Genomic DNA, 22,226 nt, shown 5'->3' on the forward strand with positions numbered 1-22,226 from the left:
GAGAGGACTTACAGGGTAGAGGTTAGGGGTAAATTAGGTGAGAAGTAAATAGGAAACTGAGCAAATGAAAAAAGAAGGCAATCATTAACTCCAGAGAAAAGAAGTTGGTCACAAAAGGAAAAACAACCTGTTTATTACTATGTGGCTCAGCTATGAATTGTGTTTACATGTTTAAGGATGAACAGTGACCTGACCAATTTATCTATACTGGAAAAATTAGGCGACAGAAAACATATGGGGGTATGTTATGTATATGGCGGGAGTGGTGTGAAAGAAACTTCAATAGATCAGAGTTAACAAATAATACCTAGATCTAAAAAATCCGGAATTAGCAATATAAACATGTTTCTTAGAGATATGGAGGTAAATAAAAACTTCAACTCAAAGAGTTGAGAGTATCTTTGTGGGTAACGGCAGTGGTGGTGATGTTCAAGTTTTCCCCAAGAAGTCTTGTAGAACTATTTGATTCTTTAAATCACAAGCATATATTACTGCTGTTACAAATTGAGACTACATTTTCAAAGAGCACTATCACATCAAACAAAGCAAGTAGTTTCTAAGTATGTAATTTTAATTCCACTTTAGGGCAGGTAAAACATTTTTCTCATAGCTGAGTTCTAAAAGATTATCTTTGCAGGGAGGCAATGTGCATGATCTGCACCACGAGTGACTAGAACATATACCTGTTTGCTTGTTGGTGTGAGTTTCTCTTCTGGAGACTGTGTACTGAATGTCAATAAACTCTGAAAAGAGAGGTCAATGAATGATGCAAAATATAAATTGTAGAGTGCAAATCTAAATGGTAAAGTTAGAAAACGATGTTGACTTTTCTTCTTGATATAAATATATCTGCTCACAGAAAAGTAATACAAGATTGAAAACGTATTTAATAACTCCTGTGACAGTTGTAAGATTGTCCTCAAAGATCATTTTTAAGAATTGGTAATGAAATAAAATTCAACTGATGGGTCAAACTTAAGCCACTGATTTCTTTATGGTAAATCAAATACTAAAATTAAACAAGAGCCATTCTAATAAATACAATTTAAAGTATTCTAGTTATCTTCTAGGTCATCTCTTTTTTGGTGTCACGGAGTGAATGAATGCAAGCAATACTTAGCCCCAAAGGTGTGGGCTAATATACTCCCACCAGTAATATGACTGTACAGAGCACATAAGACGATTTGGCAGGGGAGTGGGAGGGGAGAGAAGGAGTAATCCTTTAATAAAACTATTCCACTTGCCCTGGGCTATTACTCTCAAATAGTAAAGCAACTGAAAATCACACATAAGAGATGACCGCCTTTTCTGAGGTGGATGGTTACCTGTGATTTTGTTAGGAAGTAAAACTGCGATCTGTTCAGCCACTGGTAGGCTTCTGAGGTGAATGATTCAGGGACATCTCGTGGAACAAACACTCCCCACTGGACTTCCTCTCTGGAGATATTTTTTTGAATATACAATGGCCTTGGCTCGCTAGGTCTAAACACAAACACTAGAGAAAAAAAAAAAAACCAAACAGACAACAACATTTTGCCTGCAAAGGTTAGTTTCAGCCTCAGATTGGCAGATCACACTCATCCTGGGACTTACCCCATTGAATAAATTGATAAGGTCATGATTATTTTAGGCTTTGAGTCAACAAATATCTACTTGATGCTTACTATGTGCCAAGCCGATTAGGAATGAGGGCTTTGAAGATGAAAAACAGAAACAAAAATTTCTGTTTCTGAGAGCAGGGTCAACTGCAGAAAACAGACACCAAAATACTATGGCAGTATTTTGTCTTAAGCACTAGAACAGAGATCTGTATAAAGAGCTTCAAGATCATAGAGGAATGATAAAAGCTCCTTGGGGGATTTAGGAATGCTTCAAAGAGGCAAAATGTCTCTTGGATTTTGAAGGCTGAGTAGCAAATGACATGTTGAAAAATGAGGGATGTGCTGGAGCTGGAACTCGAAAGGAAGGGCAATGGTCAGGCAAATGGCTTCAAATGGACATCTGATTTGAAGGTAAGTTTAAATCAAATTATATTAAAGGTGTTAAAAAGAAAATCTAGGTAATAGACTTCTTCGGTCAAAGAATGGTCTGTACTTACAGTCTGAACCCATGGAAGACTGAGAGACTGCAGCAATGTTCTCTGAATTGGGATCAGGTTCCATAACTCTCACATTTAATTTTGCACTCCACTCCACTGGGGAAAAAAGTGATTCACTTCTAAGAAGAGATTTACCAAAAGCTTTCTTAAGCTTGTTATTTAAACTAGGTACTCAATATTTATTGGGACGATCAATTCTATTATTTTTAGGAAGAGGGATTTTACCATTCCAGATAATACATGGAGAACACACTGACATAATCTGTGGAAGTCTGCACTAAAACGAGGGGCAAGAAGCAGAAAAACAGTTAAAGCAGTGCAACTTCTGTCTGGTGCTTTCCCACTACTGCTAAATGTGGGCAAAATGTTAACCAGAATCACTGTAGAGAATATTTAAAAAAATGTTATCACACACATTATTACAAAGTAACCACAATGTCTTCCAAACATATACTCGAATGAGTAAAATGCCACAAAGTTCACATTTGTTAGGAGGATTGTGATAGGCTACATTCAAATTTAATGCTGTCAGGAATACTGCAGGTTAATATGCATTATGAACTATCAGAAACTTTCCTCAAATTGTTATGAGGATGGATAATATGGAGGGCAACAAAGTCATACACTGAAGACAGTGGAAAAAGGTGAGGATAATGGAAGATGATTTGATGACAATTAGGCAGCTTATAAATACAGTTGACCCTTGAATAACATGGATTTGAACTGTGAGGGTCCACATACATGTGGATTTTAAAATAGTAAGTACTACCAGTAACTGCTCAATCCAAGGTTGGCTGACTCCACAGAGGGCTGACTCTCTAAGTTATAAGTGAATTTTTGACCGCGCAGAGGGTCGGCAACCCTAACGCCCGCATTGCCCAAGGGTCAACTGTAATCAAAGTCTATTATTACAGGCATAGCACTCCAAAGTTTGGTGGTACAATGTACCACGTAAAAAATTATATATTCTCTGGGTAAAGATATGAAGATATCATCCAGAAGTCCTAAAATGCCAAAGATTAGTTAATGTCCACTTCCTGTGTGCTTTGTCATCACTTTATAGCAAAGAATATCTTACATGCACAACTGAGCAGATTCCAACAGCACAGAATGCCATTTTCAGTGGCACCAAGAAGGTACTTGGAACAAGTCAATCTCCCAAAGCAAAGGTGCCTAGATTAAAACAAGGAAGTTAACAAGTCAGTTCTAGCACACGTAGTTACAAAGGACTGCAGACTTCCTGCACAGTACTAGCTTTGTGCAATGCAAAGTTTTAGATAGACATGTATGTTTTTGTTCATAATTATTCTGCAGGGAAGAGGGTAAGGAGCACAACAGTAAAGGTTTATTTAGCTATTTTGTTTCTTTAGGAAAACAGATTTGATGACCAATTCTTTTCTCTAATATGCTGTACGGTACAATAATTGACACATATAGAGAAAATGTATGTGAAACGTACCAAGTTATTTAACAAAAACTCTTTTTTATGCTTCTTTGTCTCAAGAGGAAAATCTGCAATATGAATTCTGAAGAAAGTTTTACAAAGTAAACTCAGAATTAGACATGTTGGGAATTAGAAACAGCCATTTCCCATTCTGTCCTCAAATGCCCAAGTTACCGGAAATAAAATGGAAGATACTACTGTTACATTCTCTTGCCATTATTACAAACAATGAAGTTCGAGCCTAACATCGCTTTTATGAAAATACTGAGAAAATAAACATTGTTTGGATCTACTGAGGCTTATATATATCTTCTATTATCGTGTAGTACAACCATGAAAACTAATGCACATGGTTCATAAACCCAGTATTTTTTAGCTTCCCAGCATTTTGGTTAGCTGCTGGCACCACTGACCCACAGGATACCTCTGGAGAATGCATAAATTAATTACTAAAGTCTATGTAGAAAGACGTGTTTGAATTTAAAAAAAAAAGAAACCCAGTACTTCATACTCCCCCAATTATTTACCTACCTTATTTTCCCAGCTCGTTGACAAAATGTACATTTAAGTTCCCATGTCTCCGAATCCCATATTGTAACTATTTCCTCAAAACTAACTGCTAGTAAAGAGCCATCTTCGGAGAAACAGCAGTTAGTTGCTTGGTATTTGTGATAACTACCCACAAAATCACAGGTCCAGCCAACAGCTTTTTCTGTGAAAATACAGACCATAGAAATACTACAAATGCTAGATAATATTTTACGGAATTTATAAGAAATATGGATTAAGAAACAAACACAACAAAAAACCTCCTCTCCAAAATTTTAGTTACAAATCATTGACTGATTTGAAATTTGCGTCCCTTCCAAGAGACCTTGACCTTCCTCTAGTGGAACAGTAAAGGGACTACTGCAAAAGCCCTTTTTACTGTACCCTCACACACTGGAATAACTAGTACACGATTAATCAAGAATGTCATAAAATAAGTAAAGAGTTGGGAGAAAAGGCATGTAAAAATGTAATCTCTAAAATCTTTTGAAATTGGGCAATATCCTATAGAATTAAACAAAGTAGAAAATGTCCTCCCAGAATGGATACAATGCATAAGATAAATATATCAATTCTTAAAACCGTGCACTACATACAGACATATTATATTTAAGTAACTTACTGTATATATCAGAATCATCTGTTAATATCCACACTTTGAAGTGACCATCTTTACTTGTTGTAACCAAGGTGGGGTTTTCAGATTTTTCTGCATTACAGAAACAGAGAGCTGTGATGTGGTCTTCATGTGGCATGTTAACCTTTGTATTGAGAACAAACCTAGTAGGAAGGAAACCAATTTATTTTTGTACCAGGGCAATATGATACACTATCATGAGTATTAAGAATTCCTTACATATTGCACATTTTACAATAGCATCTTTAAGAATGAGCAACTGATATATTATCACCTAGCATGACAAACAATTGAGTGTTCTGTCACTAATGGCCACAGGATGCAAAGAGTTCTAACACATTACCTCTGGCCTCGTGTAACGTACATAACAGAGATGATTATAAATAGTGTCAGCTTACTGGTACAGAATGAGTATAAAACAGGGGTCATCAAAAAATGATACTTGAAAGGCTACTATACTAAACTGCAGGGAAATTGTGTAGAACACAGATACCTCACTCTTTTGAAAATAAGCAAAAAAGGAAATGGCCATGAAAGCCCTTATTTGTGGCAAGACGGTACAGAAAGAACATTACCTATTTCACTACCCTGGTCAATACTTAATATTTAAAGTCATCCAAACTACCTCTCAAAGCTTGTTTCTGGCTTGACAGAACACTGCCGTGAATGAAAGATTATCTTGTGAAGATTCACAAGACAATGGGCACAAAAGCACTAAGCCCAGTTCTTGACAAGCAAGGACTTGATAAATTGCTATTACAGCCATCGTATGAGAAACTAGTGGGCTCCTTATCTAATCAAGACTACACCACACCACACCTCTACCACCTACCACTGCCATTTTCCCAAAGAAGGTAATATAACACAAAAGAGCTAAGGAACTAAGACCTTTGCATTCTAATCCTGGATTTGCCTGGAAGTAGGTATGTGTTCTTGGGGGTATTACTTCTCCATGTTTCCTTATTTATGCAATGAGGTGACTCATAATTTGGAGGACACCAATGCTTTCTCAGAGCAGAAAGCATAAAGGCTGTATTAGAGGAATAACACCTCCTTCATTTCTCTTAATATAAATTTAACAAAATGAAACATCGTAAAGACCAACAATTGAAACTAGAAAGTCAAATAATTTTCTGCTCTGAAATTAATGTCTATATAGGTAGTATTACCCTTGTGTTTTCTTATTATATGTCCACAGTTTCATTTGCAATTCAAGCTCAGTTTCCTTTTCTTGACGTTGTTCCACCGTTGCAAGCCAATTACCATAGCAGCCAAATGCAGCCTTTGTTAGCTCAATTTGGATCAGACCATAATCATTGATATATTCTTGCTGTATAATATCTAACTGATGGGTTAAAAAAAAATCCAAAATTCTTATTAATGTAAATACATACATGTTAAAGCATTCAAGGAATGGTAATTAACCACATCATAGATACCTTCTGGAATCTACAGTAACAGATTTTTAGGTAAAGAGAAAAATGAACTAATCATTACTTACAGACATCAAAATTGCCATTGAAAACATGGAGCATATTATACAATACCAATTTGGTGGTGATGATTCTTCAATGACCTTAAATTTTAGTAACGACTATGCTCCATTTATATGATACAGCAGAACTTTAGGTTACAGTAATGCTTTTCTTTTGTTTCTAAGAACAAATAGCTTTACATAAAATCTCAAGGCTAGATTCCACATCACTAGAAACAAGGAGAGCAAAAATGAAACCTACAATTTTTAAGAAGTGAAAAAAGCACAACATTTTAAATAGGCCAGCATTTTCTTTATAATTGTTTCTTTTATTGTTTCCTCATCTATTTACTAAAAATGTACTAAGTGCTACTATTTCCAGGCACTGCACTAGAAATGTACAAAGATCAATAAGTTTCCTTTCTTTGAGAGGTTTAAAGGTGTTGGAGAGAAAGAGATAAAGTGTTACAGTGGCTGTGATAGAAATCTGTAAAGGGTACTGTGGGGCACTAAAGAAAAAGTGGAAATTCTGGATTGCATTTACCAGGATTATGGGAAGTGTTCCTCTTTAATCTACACTGAAGATTTTATCTTCAGCATGTACATATGATACTGTTTCACCACAAAGCAGAGACAGGTCTGTATTGTTAATCCATATTCTCATTGCCTATCCTTATGACTCAAAGGCACAGATGTGTGCGACAGTTAATTTAGAGTGTAGTCTTAGAATAAAACAGAGCGCACACAACAGTGCCAACTGGCTTACGTGCAGACTTCATCTGCAACTGTGGCCTCATTAGAATCATGCTATAAACAATTGATAATACTATGTTCAAATAACATAGGCACAGGATCTTGTTTTAGAAGCTATACAATAAGTTACTTGATGCCAGTGGTGCTATAAAGATATTTCATTAGTTTTAAGGCTAGTTAACAGATCAAAAATCTTACATTATATAACTGTTTATCACTTTGGAGAGAATAAAACTGCAAGTGGCCAGGTTTCCCATTCAAAACCAAAGCTTTAGTTCTTGGGTCAATCATCAAACCGGTAAAGATATTTCTGTCTGCAAAAGAAGTGATGAACAATAGCTGAAATCAGACAAATATTCACTTTTGAAAATGTACACAATTCCACATCCACTGAGGTCTGCGATACCTTTCACTAGGCCTTGAATTACTGCGGACGCCTCAAGGTTTCGGTGAATGATTATCATCTCTGTGGGTAAAATAAATAAATAAATAAACAAACATCTAAACATAAATAGGTCAAACCTTCAAGGTTTAAAAAAAAAAAAGTGAATTTATATCATTCTGAAATATACCAGAATACAAAACAATTGAGTACGTTCAATTTCTTGGAGTGTTACTGGAAAATTAGGAATATATTTTGTGATTTAACAGAAAAACTAGGGCTGGGGATGAGGGCTTTTTCTGTTGGAGTCTCTAAGTTTTCTACTGTGACTATGAATACATTAGAAGTGTTAATTCAGAAACTTATATGCCCCAAAAGAGACGGTTGTTTACTTTGAAATGAGTCACTGCACTAATGGATTGCTCAGTTATGCTCTCTTTTGAAGGGAAAGGAGGCAATGGGCAAGGGATTTACATCCAAGCTGAGGTGTAACAGGATGACCAAATGCTGGGGAGGAATCAGAAGACTGCTCCATTTCTGTCAGAATCCACAGGACTCCCACGCTGAGACGATGGCTGTACCAAAGGAAAACCTCAGAGCATTCTTTCGAGAATGCCATTACATTATGAAAACCTCCTTTATTCCCCCAATCATTCCACATGAAAAGATTTTTAAATATAAGTGGCAAAACAATAACCAAATACATTTAGCCCTACACTTTCATAAAAACAACTCTGGAAATGTTGTATTCAGGTGGCATCTTGGGGCAAGAGGGGTGGAGGAAAGAGGAGAAATGGAAGAGAAAAAAATGCTCGTTAAATCCTATGCTACTCTTAGTTTGAGGTCTCTTATTTTCCATCTCCTACAGATGCTACCTAATTTATGACATTACACAAACTGTATTTCCTCATGACAACAAACTGAGACTTACTGTTATCGGAGTGCGAAGTACAGAAGAGATCCCCTGCTGGAGACACTGAGATATGTTCAATAGTAGCTCCTAAACGGGGGAGGAACTCCTTATTCTTCTCTGCTGCCTCTCGCCACTCTACGAGGACAGACTCACGGCCACCACTCAGCAGACTGCTGCCTTCTCATCCACCCAAAGAAATGAAAAGGACAGTGTTTGGGGGAAAAAACAGGAAGATATAATCGATGTTTTGATTTTTCCTATGTTAGAGAAATAAACTATTTAAAAAAACACGCAAACAAGTGTCTTTATATCTTTTAATACACTTGCAAGACAAAAGATTTAAAGATCACTGGTTCAGGGATTTTTCCTTTCCAGTAACATGTGACTACTTTGTTGCTGACAAATTCTTCTGCCAATAACTAGAAAAACTGGATGAAACAAACATCCTCCAGGCCCAGCTGGCTTCACTTTTCCAAACATTTAAGAAATAAACCAGTTTTACACTCTTCCAGGTAACAAAAAAGAAAGAACACTTCCCAATTTGTTTTGAAGACCAGCATAATTCTGCACCAAAACTAGCACATCATTAAGAAAACTACAAGCCAATTTCATAACAGATGAAAACTACCAAATGAAGTATCAGCAAGCTGAATCCAATGATATATTAAAAAGATAAGACATCACTGCAGGGTAAAATTTATTCTAAGCATGTGAGGTTATTTTAACATTTGAAAAATAAACCAATGTAATGAACTCTACTTACAGAAAAAAGGGAAATAGATCATCAGTATCTTAACAGATGCAGAAAAAGTAAAAGATAGAATTCTAGACCCATGATAAAAACTCTCAGTAACCTAGGAATTGATGAGACCTTTAAAATTTCATCAAGAATACTTACAGATAATCTATAGCAAATATTTTAGTGGTAAAACACTGAAAACTTTACCCCTGTGTTGGGAACACCAATACCACTTTTATCCAACATTAACTTGAGGTCCTAGAGCACTGAAATAAGAAAGGCTTAAGAATCAGAAAGAAGTAAACAATAAATTAGATGCTCACAGACAGCAAGACTGCGCTCAAAGCAGAGCCAAAACAGTTTATACTGTTAACATTTGCCTTAACTTATAAACAGTTCTCAAAAACCCTATAATTTGTAGTTCATTTACACAGACAACTAATTTTCTTCTATTAACTCTCTCATACCTATACATTCACTGACAACCATGTACTATATTACTTCTCACAAATACTCACATGATTTAAAAAATAACATCAAGAATTCAACTCTCTAATAGCCAAGATGATCTGCAGTACTTCCTATATGAAAGCCATGGCTCACAATAGAGGCACTTGGTATTCTTTTTTGAGTGCCAACTAATCTAATTATTCCTTCTTCCCCAAACCCCACCTGAGAAGGCCAATCCTGAATGTCCCAGGGCTTAAGGGTAATAAGTAAGGCCATCACAGAAAGCTGTGACTAATAACTAGTGTGAGAGGAGGTAGACAAGATAGGTAAGGGCAACAAAATAGAGAAAAGTCCCAGTGACAATATACATCAACGGGTCTTGGCCTTTGGGCAGGGGCCACAGCAGAGAAAAAGAAACTGATCAGGAAGGGCAGAAGAAACCACCTTAGGTCAGGAGAGAATAACAACACTGCCTGAAACATTACAGACATATGTACACACAATGCCACAAACATACTCATTTGTATTTTTGGTGGGGAGGAGGGTGAAGATAAGAGTAGCCGATGTCTTTTATCCATAGGGTTAACACCCTCTTCATTCTTCTGTTCTTCGTTCCCATGTCACAGCTGTACTCCTGTTGTACTACGCTAAGTATGTCAGGTTGGGTCCCACCCCCATATACCAATCACTGATCCCCAAAATCAAAAGCACAAGTAGGCTGAAGATGCCTCCTGCTTCCTGAGGCTCCACTGAGTTAAACCCAAGTAAGCCTGTAGGAATCTAGAGCAAATGGTACTAAGACTTGTCCTGCCAGTCTCTGGGAAGACCTACAGGAAGAAGAACCACTACTTTCTCTGGGCACGTAAACTTCTGGAGCATCTAGCACCTCCCCTCCCCCACCCCCTTAAGGACCAGTCAAAATGTACTGACATAATTTTCACCACATACGTGTGGGGATGCTAACGGTAACCAAAGACAAAAATGTACTTCTCCAAATTTCTGTTGAAGGTCATCCTATTTCCAGGGAGGTATTTTTACGCATTATAGCCACTCTCATGCAGCTTAAATGGAACAAAGATCTGAATTAACTTAAAATAGTGAATGTGGCCATCTTACAGTTAAAAACAAACTTTCGAATTAGACCTAGGTCCAAATCCCACTTACGAGACACGTGACCTTAGGCAAGTTAGTTCTCAACTACAAATTTCACTTCCATCATCTGTAAAATGAGAATAATGATGCCTGTTTTCAGAGTCAAGGATTAAATGAGATAATGGATATAAAGCATCAGCAGAGTCATTTGCTCCTGATAAACTGTAGCTATACTTATGGACAACAAGCACTTAGCTACGTGCACATACATTAAAAAAAGAAAAGGAATATAATTTAAATAGGTTTATATTAACAAGAGACTTTTTGATAGGTGTACACTTTGATACTCTGAAGAGCTTTGAAAACTTAAGCATATGGCATTGTGCTGAGCAAAGCCCAAAACACAGGGGTGATATACAAGTGCTTAAAAAAATTCATCTGGCCCATGCAATTCTAAATCTTTCAAACTTTAAGTACAGTGAATTAAAACACTTGGTTCACATACTTTAAAAGTTCATTTTAAGTCTTAAACTTGTACTTACCTGTCACTGAAAAAGCCAAATCCATAACCAAATCATGGTGCCAATGTAAACATGTGTATGTGTATTTCTTTTCATCATCAAAATTCCTCCTATTGGAGAAAACCAAAATTCTTAATTTGGCCAAAGGCATATGTTTATCAAGTTTACTGGTCTTAATGTGCAAAAAGTACTTTCTATTTCTAAACCAGTCACTTCTGCAAACAACAGGCCATCATAGTATTCTACTAGTTCAATATTCACTGTTACTCTCTCTTTTTTACTTAAAGGCTGACAAAAAGTTCTCTTCAATTAAATGATTAAGGACAAAATGGATTTACTCCTAGGGACAAGGGTTGAAGTCCTAAAATAGTAAGTCTATGCAATGAAGAGTACAGTAGTAAAAGAAAGGAAGGATGCCAGCAAAGCATCATCTCTATTATCAGCTGTGGCTTTTCAGTTCTATCCTTTTCCCTGCACCCAGGTATACCTTTTCTGCAGGACTACTCTAAAATAAATAAATGATTGCCAAGCTCTTCAAGAGTTAACTGACCAAAGACGAATTTTGCCATCCCTGTGACCAGTTGCTATGCAGTCTTCCTTCGGGTGACATGCTACACATGTAAAATTGTTCTTAGCATGTTTCTTATTTCTTGATGATGATAAAGTAAACCTAGAAGAAAAATATTTTCCCTTGATTATTAAAGGCTTGGTAAGTGATGTAGTTAGGCAAAATGGAGGTCCCACCCATATCAACCCAAACTGGTGAGCTCTCAGAATTCACTGAACATAAATGCATGATTTTTAAGAAAAATCATGACCAAGAATCAAGAATTTTTTTTTGTAAACATTTATTAACACACAATATAAACTGCATGTGAATAACATTCTACCATAACTTGTCTATGGAGGCCACTGAGAGTGAAACAGAGAACAGACAGTTCTTTTTATAGTTTTCTGCCTGGGCAAAGTTTGTTTCAATTTCTCGTTAAAGCTAAGCTTTTAGCGTGAAGTATGGACAAGCCTGAGAAATTATATCTGAGACAACTGGTTAATGTGTCCAAAGATGTCAGGATCCTTATACTGCAAAGGAAAACAAATGTTTATCTTGGCAGGGTAAAAGGCGAGAGGGGACAGTGTAATTTGAAGAGTGACTACTCATGCTTAGCACTAGTTTCTTTAAATACGTTATCTCATTCTCATCCTTACAACTCTATTAGGTAGAAATTATTGCCATTTAAAATACATGTTAATTTGAAGTGTAGTGAGGTTCAATGGACTAATCTGACTCATTTTAAACCCAGATTATACCAAAGCCTATATTCATTCCTACAGCCATAAAATGACAATGTGGTCACCTAGGGAAAACTTTTCAAACCACATCCAATTTTGACATCAAGTATACACAGCAGAATCTAAGTGTGAAAGTGGTTTTGGGGGGAAAAGCTCCCTAGGATTTTGTGACTAATGATTTTAACCCACTGTGGGTTAAAAACTCTACCTCATCTTGTGGTTTCACAATTACTTGTAACATGAAACAGCTTTGGGTCACAGGTATAAGGATGAATAAAATTTTAATGAACTCTTGAGTAAATAAAATAAAGCCATCAAAAAGGAATTCTTACCTTGATGTTGTTTTCTTTTTGAAAAAATAAACCGACAAGTAAAAGTCCCGTACTGCAGCAACATACTCTCCCTGGTATTTCAAAGAGAAGATAACATTCACAAAAATAGTCAACACCCTTTAAGAAGAAATATTACCATAAAAGTTAACATGGGAACAATAAACTTTTGGAGACTGAGAGTACGTTAGTATGAAATGATATACTGGGTTGGCCAAAGAGTTCACTCGGGTTTTTCCGTAAGATGTTACAGAAAAACCCAAATGAACTCTTTGGCCAACCCATATTACAGTTTAACTATGGAAAGGATACTCTTACATTTACAATAATCATAGAAAATTAAAAGATGAAAGTAGGTCCTAAATCCTAAAACCAGACTCTCTAAGTATAATGATTAAACTTTTTCCTATTAAGGCATAATTTATACACCACAGAATGCAATGTTTGACATGTGTATAACCATGTAACTACCATCACAATCAAGATTTAGGACATTTTCTTCGCCTCAGGAATGCTCCGTTGTTCCTCTTTCCAGTCATTCCCCAATGCTCCCACCCCTGTCAGCAACTATTGATTTCTATCACTGTAGATTACTTCTCTGCCTTTTCTATAACAGAATACAACCAGAACGGTAAATACGTTTCATGTCTGGACTGTAGCTCAACATCACCTTTTTGAGATTCACCCACGCTCTTATGTGTATCATTAGTTCCTTTTTATTGTGAAGCAGCATCCCAATGAATGCATATGTATCATAAATTGTTTACTCTCTTATTGATGAACACTTGGGATATTTCCATTTTGGAGCTATTATGAGTATTAATTATTCTTGTGCATGTCATTTTGTGGTCGTGTTTTCATTTCTCTACCTAGGAGTGGAACTGCTGGGTCACAGTAAAGGCATATGTTTAACTTTGCCCCATATCTTTCCACCACTCAGTACTGTCATTCTTTAATTTTATCTGTTCTAGTGGACGTGAAGTGGTATCTCACTGTGGTTTTAATTTGTATTTAACTGACGACTATGATGCTAAAGAATAATGATGTTTATAATGTTCAAGTGTTTTCTCTACTCTAAGAAATTAAACCTTTTCAGAACAAAGCCAAAATAATGCTACAAAACTTAAGACTAAAGAAACAGCCTACCACAATGATATACAGGGGCTTTTGATGGTACTTGATTTTAATAACTTACGTGATTATTAACAAGGGATGGCTAAATAAGTCATGGTATGAACATCATACAGTCATTATTTCTGATGAACATTTAAGTACACACTCATGCTGCAGTGTTAAGTGAAGAAAAAAGATAAAACCCTCATAACTATTCAATTTGAGAAAAGTTATTTTATACATTTAGGAAAAAGTCTAGAAAAAATTCCTCAAATATTACCACTGGTGAGATTTAATTTCTTCATTATATTTTGCTGTAATTTCAAAATTTTCTATAAGGGCGTGTTATTTATAGACATGGAGGTTATATTTTCAAAAGACACATATCTATAATCAAAGCATTTAAGTGGCTTCTACATGGTACAGGCTAAGAAGTATAGTACAAATGCCAAAACATTGATTTCTTTTGGGACAATCATATAGTTTACAAGAGCAAAAAGACACAATCTACAAAATTAGGTAGTCCTAAAAAAATCTATACTACAAACACATGCTAAAGTAGTAAGACAGATTTCTTAGTTACTAACAAAAATATTGTAACTCAAGGCAATATTAAATCACTATAACATAAAATTCTCAGAGGAAAGACTGCAGGAAAGAGATTTTATGTACAAAAAAGAAAACCAACAAAGCAAATTTTACCTCATTTCCAAAGGCAATGCACTTGGGTGACTGGTTTATATAATCCAAAACAAAGGAGAGCTCCTTAGCTTCTATTTCCTGACTTGATGATTTTGGTAGTTTCACTGAAACCAGCTGAAATACATCTAGCCAAAGGCAGCTATATTAATATAAAGCTTCTCTAGAGAAAGTGAAGATGTGCATTTGTTCATATAAAACTGTTAATTAGTACTCCAAAGTTAATTTGATGCTAAGATCATAATTCTAGGCTATCCGAACAAGTTGTGCTCTTCATTTGAATATACAAGTTTTAACTGGAGGGCTAATTCCACAACTCATACACACACACACACACACACACACACACACACACACACACGCTTCATATATGTAGAAATAGAAAACAACTGGTTTTACTGGTGCATACTGCTTTCCAAAGTACTGAAACGAAAGAAACGAAACAAAAAAACCCCAAAGTACTGAGATGAGCTTTAAGATGGAGATGGAATATGATACATTGGTGAACTGAGCAGCCAAAAGCAACAAACCATCTGAGAGCTTTCAGAAATGCTATGGGCTCGCCACACATTCATAGAATAAATCTCCTTTTCTGTAGAACTGGCATGCTCTTCTCTTTGCATTCCATTTAAAAAATTTCTCCTTAAGGGAAAACAGCTATATTTCACTATGCTATTTCCTTATCCTCCTAGACTTTATAATACACTGTAATACACTGATCTACCATTTTTTGTTTTCCAGCCTGCTTATTATATACTCTGAACTCAATTCTTCTAGCCTTTTCAGTCATCTCAAACTTTACATGCCTAAATTCTGAACTCTTATTTTCCTTTCTGAACTTAGTCTTCCCCCACTGCCCACTGGAGGAAATGGCACCACAATTTACCTAGTTGCTCAGACTTAATCCTTGAGTCACCTTTGACTTCTCTCTCATGCCCCACATCAAACCAGCAGCAAACTCTGCTGGCTCTATCTTCAAAAGACATCCAAGATTCAATAAATTCTCACCACCTCTGCCGCTACCACCTAGCCTAAAGCCATGATCCTGCTTCATATCCTAAGTGTTAGGAATAGTGATCTCTTAACAGCTCTTCCTACGCCCACCCTTGGACCTCTTCAGTCTCTTCTCAACACAGAAGTCAGTGTTCTATTACTACTAAGTCAGATCATGTCCCTCATTTGCTCAAAAACCTTCAATGGTTTTTTGTCTATTCAGAGTAAAAGTCAGAGTCCTTCTAATCGCGTACAATGCTCTACATTATCCGTTCTACTTAGGCTCACTCCAATCCATCCTCCCTGCTATTCCTCAAACACGTCAGGAATGCTCTAGAATATGCTTCTCCAACACAGCTGCACAGCGTATTCTTCTTTCTCCCAGGACCTCCCCGATCACTTATTTAATATGTATTCTTCCAGTGTTGCCTATTCCCGTCCCCTGCCTTATTTTTCTCTAGAACACCTGTCATCTTATTGTATTATATGACTGATCTAGTAAGCTTAATGTCTGTTTAGTTCTCTGCAACCAGAACAGTATTTGGTACATGGTAAATGTTTAATTAGCTGGTGAATACATTAATTACAGTCAAGAAATGACACCATATAACGTGTAAATAAAAGGTTCATTTGTTTTTAAACCAGAGAAGCATATTTCAATATGATTTATACAAATTTCTAACAGAGACTCTGGTTTTGGACTGTGGAGCAAAGATGAAACAAATAAAGGATATGTTAATATATATTTTGAGATGCCAGTCACAGGGAATCTTTTTTAGCCTTATTCACATTTTTATATAGTAACTAGATTTTCACAGGCTGAATGCCCACGATGTGCCGAGTACTGAAGAGTAACACTAGATTCCACCATGAACAGAATTCCGATTACATTACAGCATTTGAAGTTTCCAGTTAACTCCAAAAGGCTAATGACTTTAGATCTGAGTGAGACTTACTTTAGATCTACAGTTTTCTATACTGGCTTGCACATTAGACTCAACTGCGGGAATACTTAAATAAACAGACAGGCCCCACCACAGAGAATCTGACATTTTAAGTTCCTTGGAGTGACTGTAATGTGTAGTCAGTGTTAAGAATCACTTGTCCTACTGATATGGATAAAAACTTTCATTACTGTTATTGGCAACTACCCCTCCAACTGATGAATCATGCAGTGTGTATGGGGAGTGGCTACCAAACTAGAGTGATGAGCAGAACCACCTGGGGAGACACAAAAAATGCAGATTCCTAGACCAAATCTCAGACCTAGTGAATCAATTGTCAGTCAGGGAGTTTAGAAACATGAATTTTTAGTAAGCATTTAGACAGACATTAAGAATGCACAGGGCTTCCCTGGTGGTGCAGTGGTTAAGAATCCACCTGCTAATGCAGGGGATATGGGTTTGAGCCCTGGTCCAGGAAGATCCCACATGCTGCAGAGCAACTAAGCCCATGCGCCACAACTACTGAGCTGGCGCTCTAGAGCCCGTGAGCCACAACTACTGAGCCTGCGTGCCACAACTACTGAAGTCCGTGCGCCTAGAGCCCATGCACCAAAAAGTAGCCCCTGCTCGCCGCAACCAGAGAAAGCCTGTGCACAGCAACAAAGACCCAACACAGCCAAACATTAAAAAAAAAAAAAGGACCCAATGCAGCCAAAAAGAAATAAATTTACAAAAAATAAAAAACTCCCTAAAAAAAAAAAAAAAGAATTCACATTTTTATATACAGAACAGAACCTAAATATTGAAAAGTGCTACTTTAAAATAGTCATCTGGTAAGGCAACTTAATTATTTTAAGAAATACACTGCCATTTCCAAAACATTTTTTGGAATGTCCCTTAGAGATGGTTTATGGGCCACATCAGAAATCTAAACTTACAGCTTTTATTCTTTCATGTCACTTTTTTTTTTTTTTTGCCGTACGCGGGCCTCTCATTGCTGTGGCCTCTCCCGTTGCGGAGCACAGTCTCCGGACGCGCAGGCCCAGCGGCCACGGCTCACGGGCCCAGCCGCTCTGGGGCATGTGGGATCCTTCCGGACCGGGGCATGAACCCGCGTCCCCTGCACTGGCAGGCGGACTCTCAACCACTGCGCCACCAGGGAAGCCCTCATGTCACATTTTTGATAGATAAAAATATTACTCATTAACAGAGTTGGCACCAAACGACTTTTAGCTAAAAAAGATTTGGCTTCACAGTTTTAACTATTCTCAACTTACTTAAAAGTCCATGATATAACAATCTGTAAATCTGTTTTAGCAAAACAAACAACAAAACTCCCCGAATTCCAAACAAAAAAACCACTACCAGAACCCCCAACAAAAACCAAGGCAACGCCCCCCCGGCTCCCCCCTCAAAGGATTCACTTAGCTAATGAGCTGTGAGCCAATCTAGCTGACTGCCCAGTAACCAGTTTAAAGCTGGCCTGTACTTTGAATTCTGAATACAACTCTATTTTAAGGAGGACAACACAGGGGGGACTGGCATTCTTGAAGTCTGAGATTAGAAAAATTCTTTGGATATATCCTTCACGTCAATGTTAAATGTATTAAATTTACTGCTAAAGAACAATTATTTGTAACCACTGAAGATATTCTAGAAATCCTTAAATGCTCTGAAACATGGCAGTTTCAATGGAATAATGTTCCAATGATAATGAAAATATAATAATAATTTAGCCACACTATTAGTTCCGAATCACCTGTTTTCTATACCATTTCCTCCAGATTCAAGATCAACGAATGGGTGTTCAGTGATGGGTAAAGTAATAGTGATGCTTCAGAATGACAGATTTAAGGTCAGTAGGAAGACACATATAGCTCAAAACAGCTTTAAAATTGGAGTTAGCTGTCCACTATCACAGCCATTTATTAAGTAATCATTCCCTCATCAATATTTCAGAAATAATACAAAGCCTCCCCAAAATGAATGCAATAGTGATGAAACCAATTTAAAAGCCAACTCCAAAAACTTAACTTCACACTAAAACCAAAATGTTAAATTTGAGACACTGTAAAACGTAAAGAGCCGCTCAATGCTATCTATAAATGTATAAAAAAATTAATTATACTATACCTGGTTTTTCTTTATTTATTATAACAAAGACAGAATCCTCAGCACAGTCAAGAGTAAAAAGGGCATGAAGTTTACATCCAACTATGAAAGTCTGAAAGATAAAAAGCACCATATTGTTCATTCTGTGTACCCCCCTAAGTTCCATAACAGGCAGGATTTTTTTTTTATCCATTTTGCTCACTGCTATATTGCGAACATCAGAAGAAAACCCGGCCTACGGAGACACTCAATACATATCTGTTGAATAACCTTTTAAGTTAATACATATATAAAATCTACCTGTTTCTTATCAATGGTTTCACAGTATTCTACTGAATGACTATCAAATTTTAACTGACCTCAAGATTATATTCAATTTTTTTTTTCTACCATGAACAATGTTTTAAGAACTACATATACCTGCCATTATTTCAACAAGAGATTCCTAAAGGTGAAATTGCTGGAGCAAAAGGTATTTGTTCAGTTTCATTCTCATTGACTGTGTACAAAAATGTCTATTTCTCTACACTTTATCGCTATATTTTTTTCAATCTGCAATTTGGATAAAGTGACAGGGAAAAATCCTGTGTTATCTATTAATTTACATTTAATTATTAACAAGGTTAAGTATCTTTTCATGTTTATTGGCTATTTGTTATTTCTCTTCTGTGTATTACATATTCTTACTTTATACCAATTTTTTTCCCATTGGGTCATTAGTTTTTCCTTATTGGTTTTTGGTAATTTTTTGTATATTAGGGATAATAGCTCTTGTAAATATTTTCTTTCAGTTTCATTGCTCATTTTTTGGTTAAAAAGGTTTAAAATGTTATATAGTCAAATTTATCGTTTCTTTTATGGTGAGTGAATTTTATGATTTGTTTAGGAAGGCTATCTAAAAGGTTGGGCCTTAAGGAAGTATTCAATAAATAATATGTCTGTCATTAAATTATGTTGCCATTCCTCTTCACATAATGAAAATGAAGCTCAATCCACGTACCTTTATCAAAATGCCATCTGTATAGTCCCACAGTTTAATCGTGCTGTCAAAGGAACACGAATATAGCTAGAAGGGTAAAAATAGTACAAAACTGATTAAAAAAAGAACTACATGAAGATATCAAGTAACTTAACTGCTGATACAGAAGGCATTGCCTGTTCATTAATTCATTATCAGCTTTAAAGAGGTGAAATCTGAATTAAAAAAAAAAAAGAGGTGAAATCATTTATTTATATTGTTTTTGCAAAATAAAAAATCTTATCACAGCTCTTTGTAGAAAGCAGACCTATCAATTTCAAGTTTTAATTAAAATAAAGAAAAAAGTCAACCCTCTGTCTTCAAGAGGGAGATGGTGCGGTATTGAGTTATGAAAAGCACTTGAGAGCTTGTTGCTATTTTCCCAGAGCCCAGTCCTTTATCAGCAGAACAGCTTTTATATTACATTGGTATCAAAGAAGTGTCTCTCAAATGATCTGAGAATGTCCTTTTTAAAAAGAAAAGTTTCCAACTCATCATGGACCAATATTTTTGTAAAATACAACTTAAGTTATTATGTACTTGGATGCTGTGGCAATGTCAAAGTGCCCTAAAGTTTTAGACACTCAATTTCTATACTTATCTCATTGCACACCTGTAACCAACAGTTTGTGGCACTGGTCTGTGGGCCACACGTTGGTACCAACAGAATGCCTTTGTAGCATGTTTTTATTTTTGTCCCACAAGACTGAATTTTACTAAAGTCACACTGGAGTTTTTCGTTGCTGTTACTGTGAAAACACTTTACTTAAAATTCTGAGTTTTTTGAAAGAAAGATGGTAGAGTAGGAGGACGTGGAATTCACCTCTCACCACGAACACATCAAAAATACATCTATATGTGGAACAATTCTCACTGAAAACTAACTGGAAACTGTCAGAAAGAGTCCTATACAACCAAGGCTGTAAGAAAGATCCACATGGAATGAGGTAGGCAGGGAAAAGAAGCAATCAGGTTGGGACCTGTTCCACTGGGAAGGAACACAGAGGACAAAGGAGATTACATGGGCAGAGATCTGCCCTGCGGACTGAGTGAGCAGTTTGAGTCACATACTGGGTGCTCCAGTCCTAGGGTCTGACACAGGGAAGAGAAGTTCCCTTGGCTGAAGTGCTGCTGGGACTAACAGTAGGGCAGTGGGAAGCCTGTATTCCACTCAAGAGGAGAGCACACATGTGGGCTTGCTCCTGAGGAAGAGGGTAGACTGAAGACTGCCTTAGTGGCTGCCTGGTTTCCTGTGTCCGCTCCAGTATACGCTCCAGCCCTGCTTACTTCATGACACAACTCCACATTGGAGAGAGGCCTGCTGTGACTGGGGAGAGAGCTTGGCTGCGGAACACAGAAGCAACCTAGCACCTCCACCTCTAGCCCCACCTCTAACCAAGGTGACAGCTGCCAGCACACCCCGAGGAAAGATGTGACTTGTAGTTCATGTCAAAGCCAGCTCTCTTACCAAAGGCACTGAGCACATGCAGACTGCACAGGGATGCTCCCACATAAGGATACCCCTTCAAGACTGGGATAATTAACCAGTTCACCTAAATTCATAGATACAGAGAAAGTTAAGCAAAATGAGAAGACAGAGGAACTGGTCTCAAAAGAAAGAGCGAAAGAAAACCCCTGAAAAAATTAATGAAACAGAAATAATCTACCAGATAAAGAATTCAAGTCATTAGTAATAAGAATGCTAACTGAATTAGGGAAAAGAATAGATGAACACAGTGAGAATTTAAACAAGGAACTAGAGGGAAAAACACACAAAAACACCCACTCAGAACTGAAGAATACAATAACTGGAATGAAAAACACACTAGAAGCAATTAACAGCAGACTAAGTGATTCAGAATGCACAAGTAATCTGGAAGAGAGAATAATGGAAATCACCCAAACAGAAGAACAAAAAGAGTAAAGAAAGAAGGAAAGAAGGAAAGAAAGAAAAAGAAAGCAAGAACAGCTCAGAGATCTCTGGGATAACATCAAGAGTACCAACATTCACAACATAGGGCACATTATAGGGGTCCCAGAAGGAGAAGAGAGAGAGAATGGGGTCTAAAATGTATTTGATGAAATTATGGCTGAAAATGTCCCAATCCTGAAGAAGGAAACAGATATCCAGGTATACAAGCACAGAGGGTCCCAAACAAGATGAACCCAAACAGAAAACCCTAAAGTCTCCACTGAAAAACTATTAGAACTAATAAGTGAATTCAGTAACGTTGCAGGATACAAGATTAATATACAGAAATCTGTTGCTTTTCTATACACTAATAATGAACTACCAGAAACAGAAGAAAAAACAATCCCATTTAAAATCACATCAAAAAGAATAAAAATATCTACAAATAAACTTAACCAAGGAAGTGTAAGATCTATACTCTGAAAACTATAAAACACTGAGAAGAAAACCGAAGATGATACAATGAAATGGAAAGATACCCCATGTTCCTGGATTGGAAGAATTAATATTGTTAAAATGTCCAAACTACTCAAAGCAATCTACAGATTTAATGCAATCCCTATCAAAATACCCATGACATTTTCAACAGAACTGGGACAAATAATCTCAAAATTTGTATGGAACCACAAAAGACCCCAAATTATGAAAGCAATCTTGAGAAAAAAGAACAACGCTGGAGATATCATGCTCCCTTACTTCAGACT

General features: G+C 36.7%; 1 protein-coding gene across 2 annotated transcripts in view; it reads right to left on the reverse strand.

Annotated features, from left to right (window-relative positions):
- Positions 1-22,226, reverse strand: part of WDR75 (WD repeat domain 75) — a 41,143-nt gene that overhangs the window by 9,887 nt on the left and 9,030 nt on the right. For both annotated transcript variants that reach the window (XM_030847724.2, XM_060302158.1), the window contains 16 exons: positions 19,533-19,598; positions 18,554-18,644; positions 14,487-14,611; positions 12,675-12,745; positions 11,603-11,722; positions 11,074-11,162; positions 8,269-8,427; positions 7,362-7,421; positions 7,154-7,269; positions 5,898-6,073; positions 4,714-4,871; positions 4,074-4,254; positions 3,177-3,271; positions 2,099-2,194; positions 1,326-1,495; positions 684-743 (listed from right to left, as the gene is read on the reverse strand). In XM_030847724.2, the coding sequence (XP_030703584.1) occupies positions 684-743; positions 1,326-1,495; positions 2,099-2,194; positions 3,177-3,271; positions 4,074-4,254; positions 4,714-4,871; positions 5,898-6,073; positions 7,154-7,269; positions 7,362-7,421; positions 8,269-8,427; positions 11,074-11,162; positions 11,603-11,722; positions 12,675-12,745; positions 14,487-14,611; positions 18,554-18,644; positions 19,533-19,598 (1,833 nt within the window). The remainder of the gene's footprint in view (positions 1-683; positions 744-1,325; positions 1,496-2,098; positions 2,195-3,176; positions 3,272-4,073; positions 4,255-4,713; positions 4,872-5,897; positions 6,074-7,153; positions 7,270-7,361; positions 7,422-8,268; positions 8,428-11,073; positions 11,163-11,602; positions 11,723-12,674; positions 12,746-14,486; positions 14,612-18,553; positions 18,645-19,532; positions 19,599-22,226) is intronic.

This window comes from Globicephala melas, chromosome 7 (genome assembly GCF_963455315.2).
Source record: "Globicephala melas chromosome 7, mGloMel1.2, whole genome shotgun sequence".
Lineage (NCBI taxonomy): Eukaryota > Metazoa > Chordata > Mammalia > Artiodactyla > Delphinidae > Globicephala > Globicephala melas.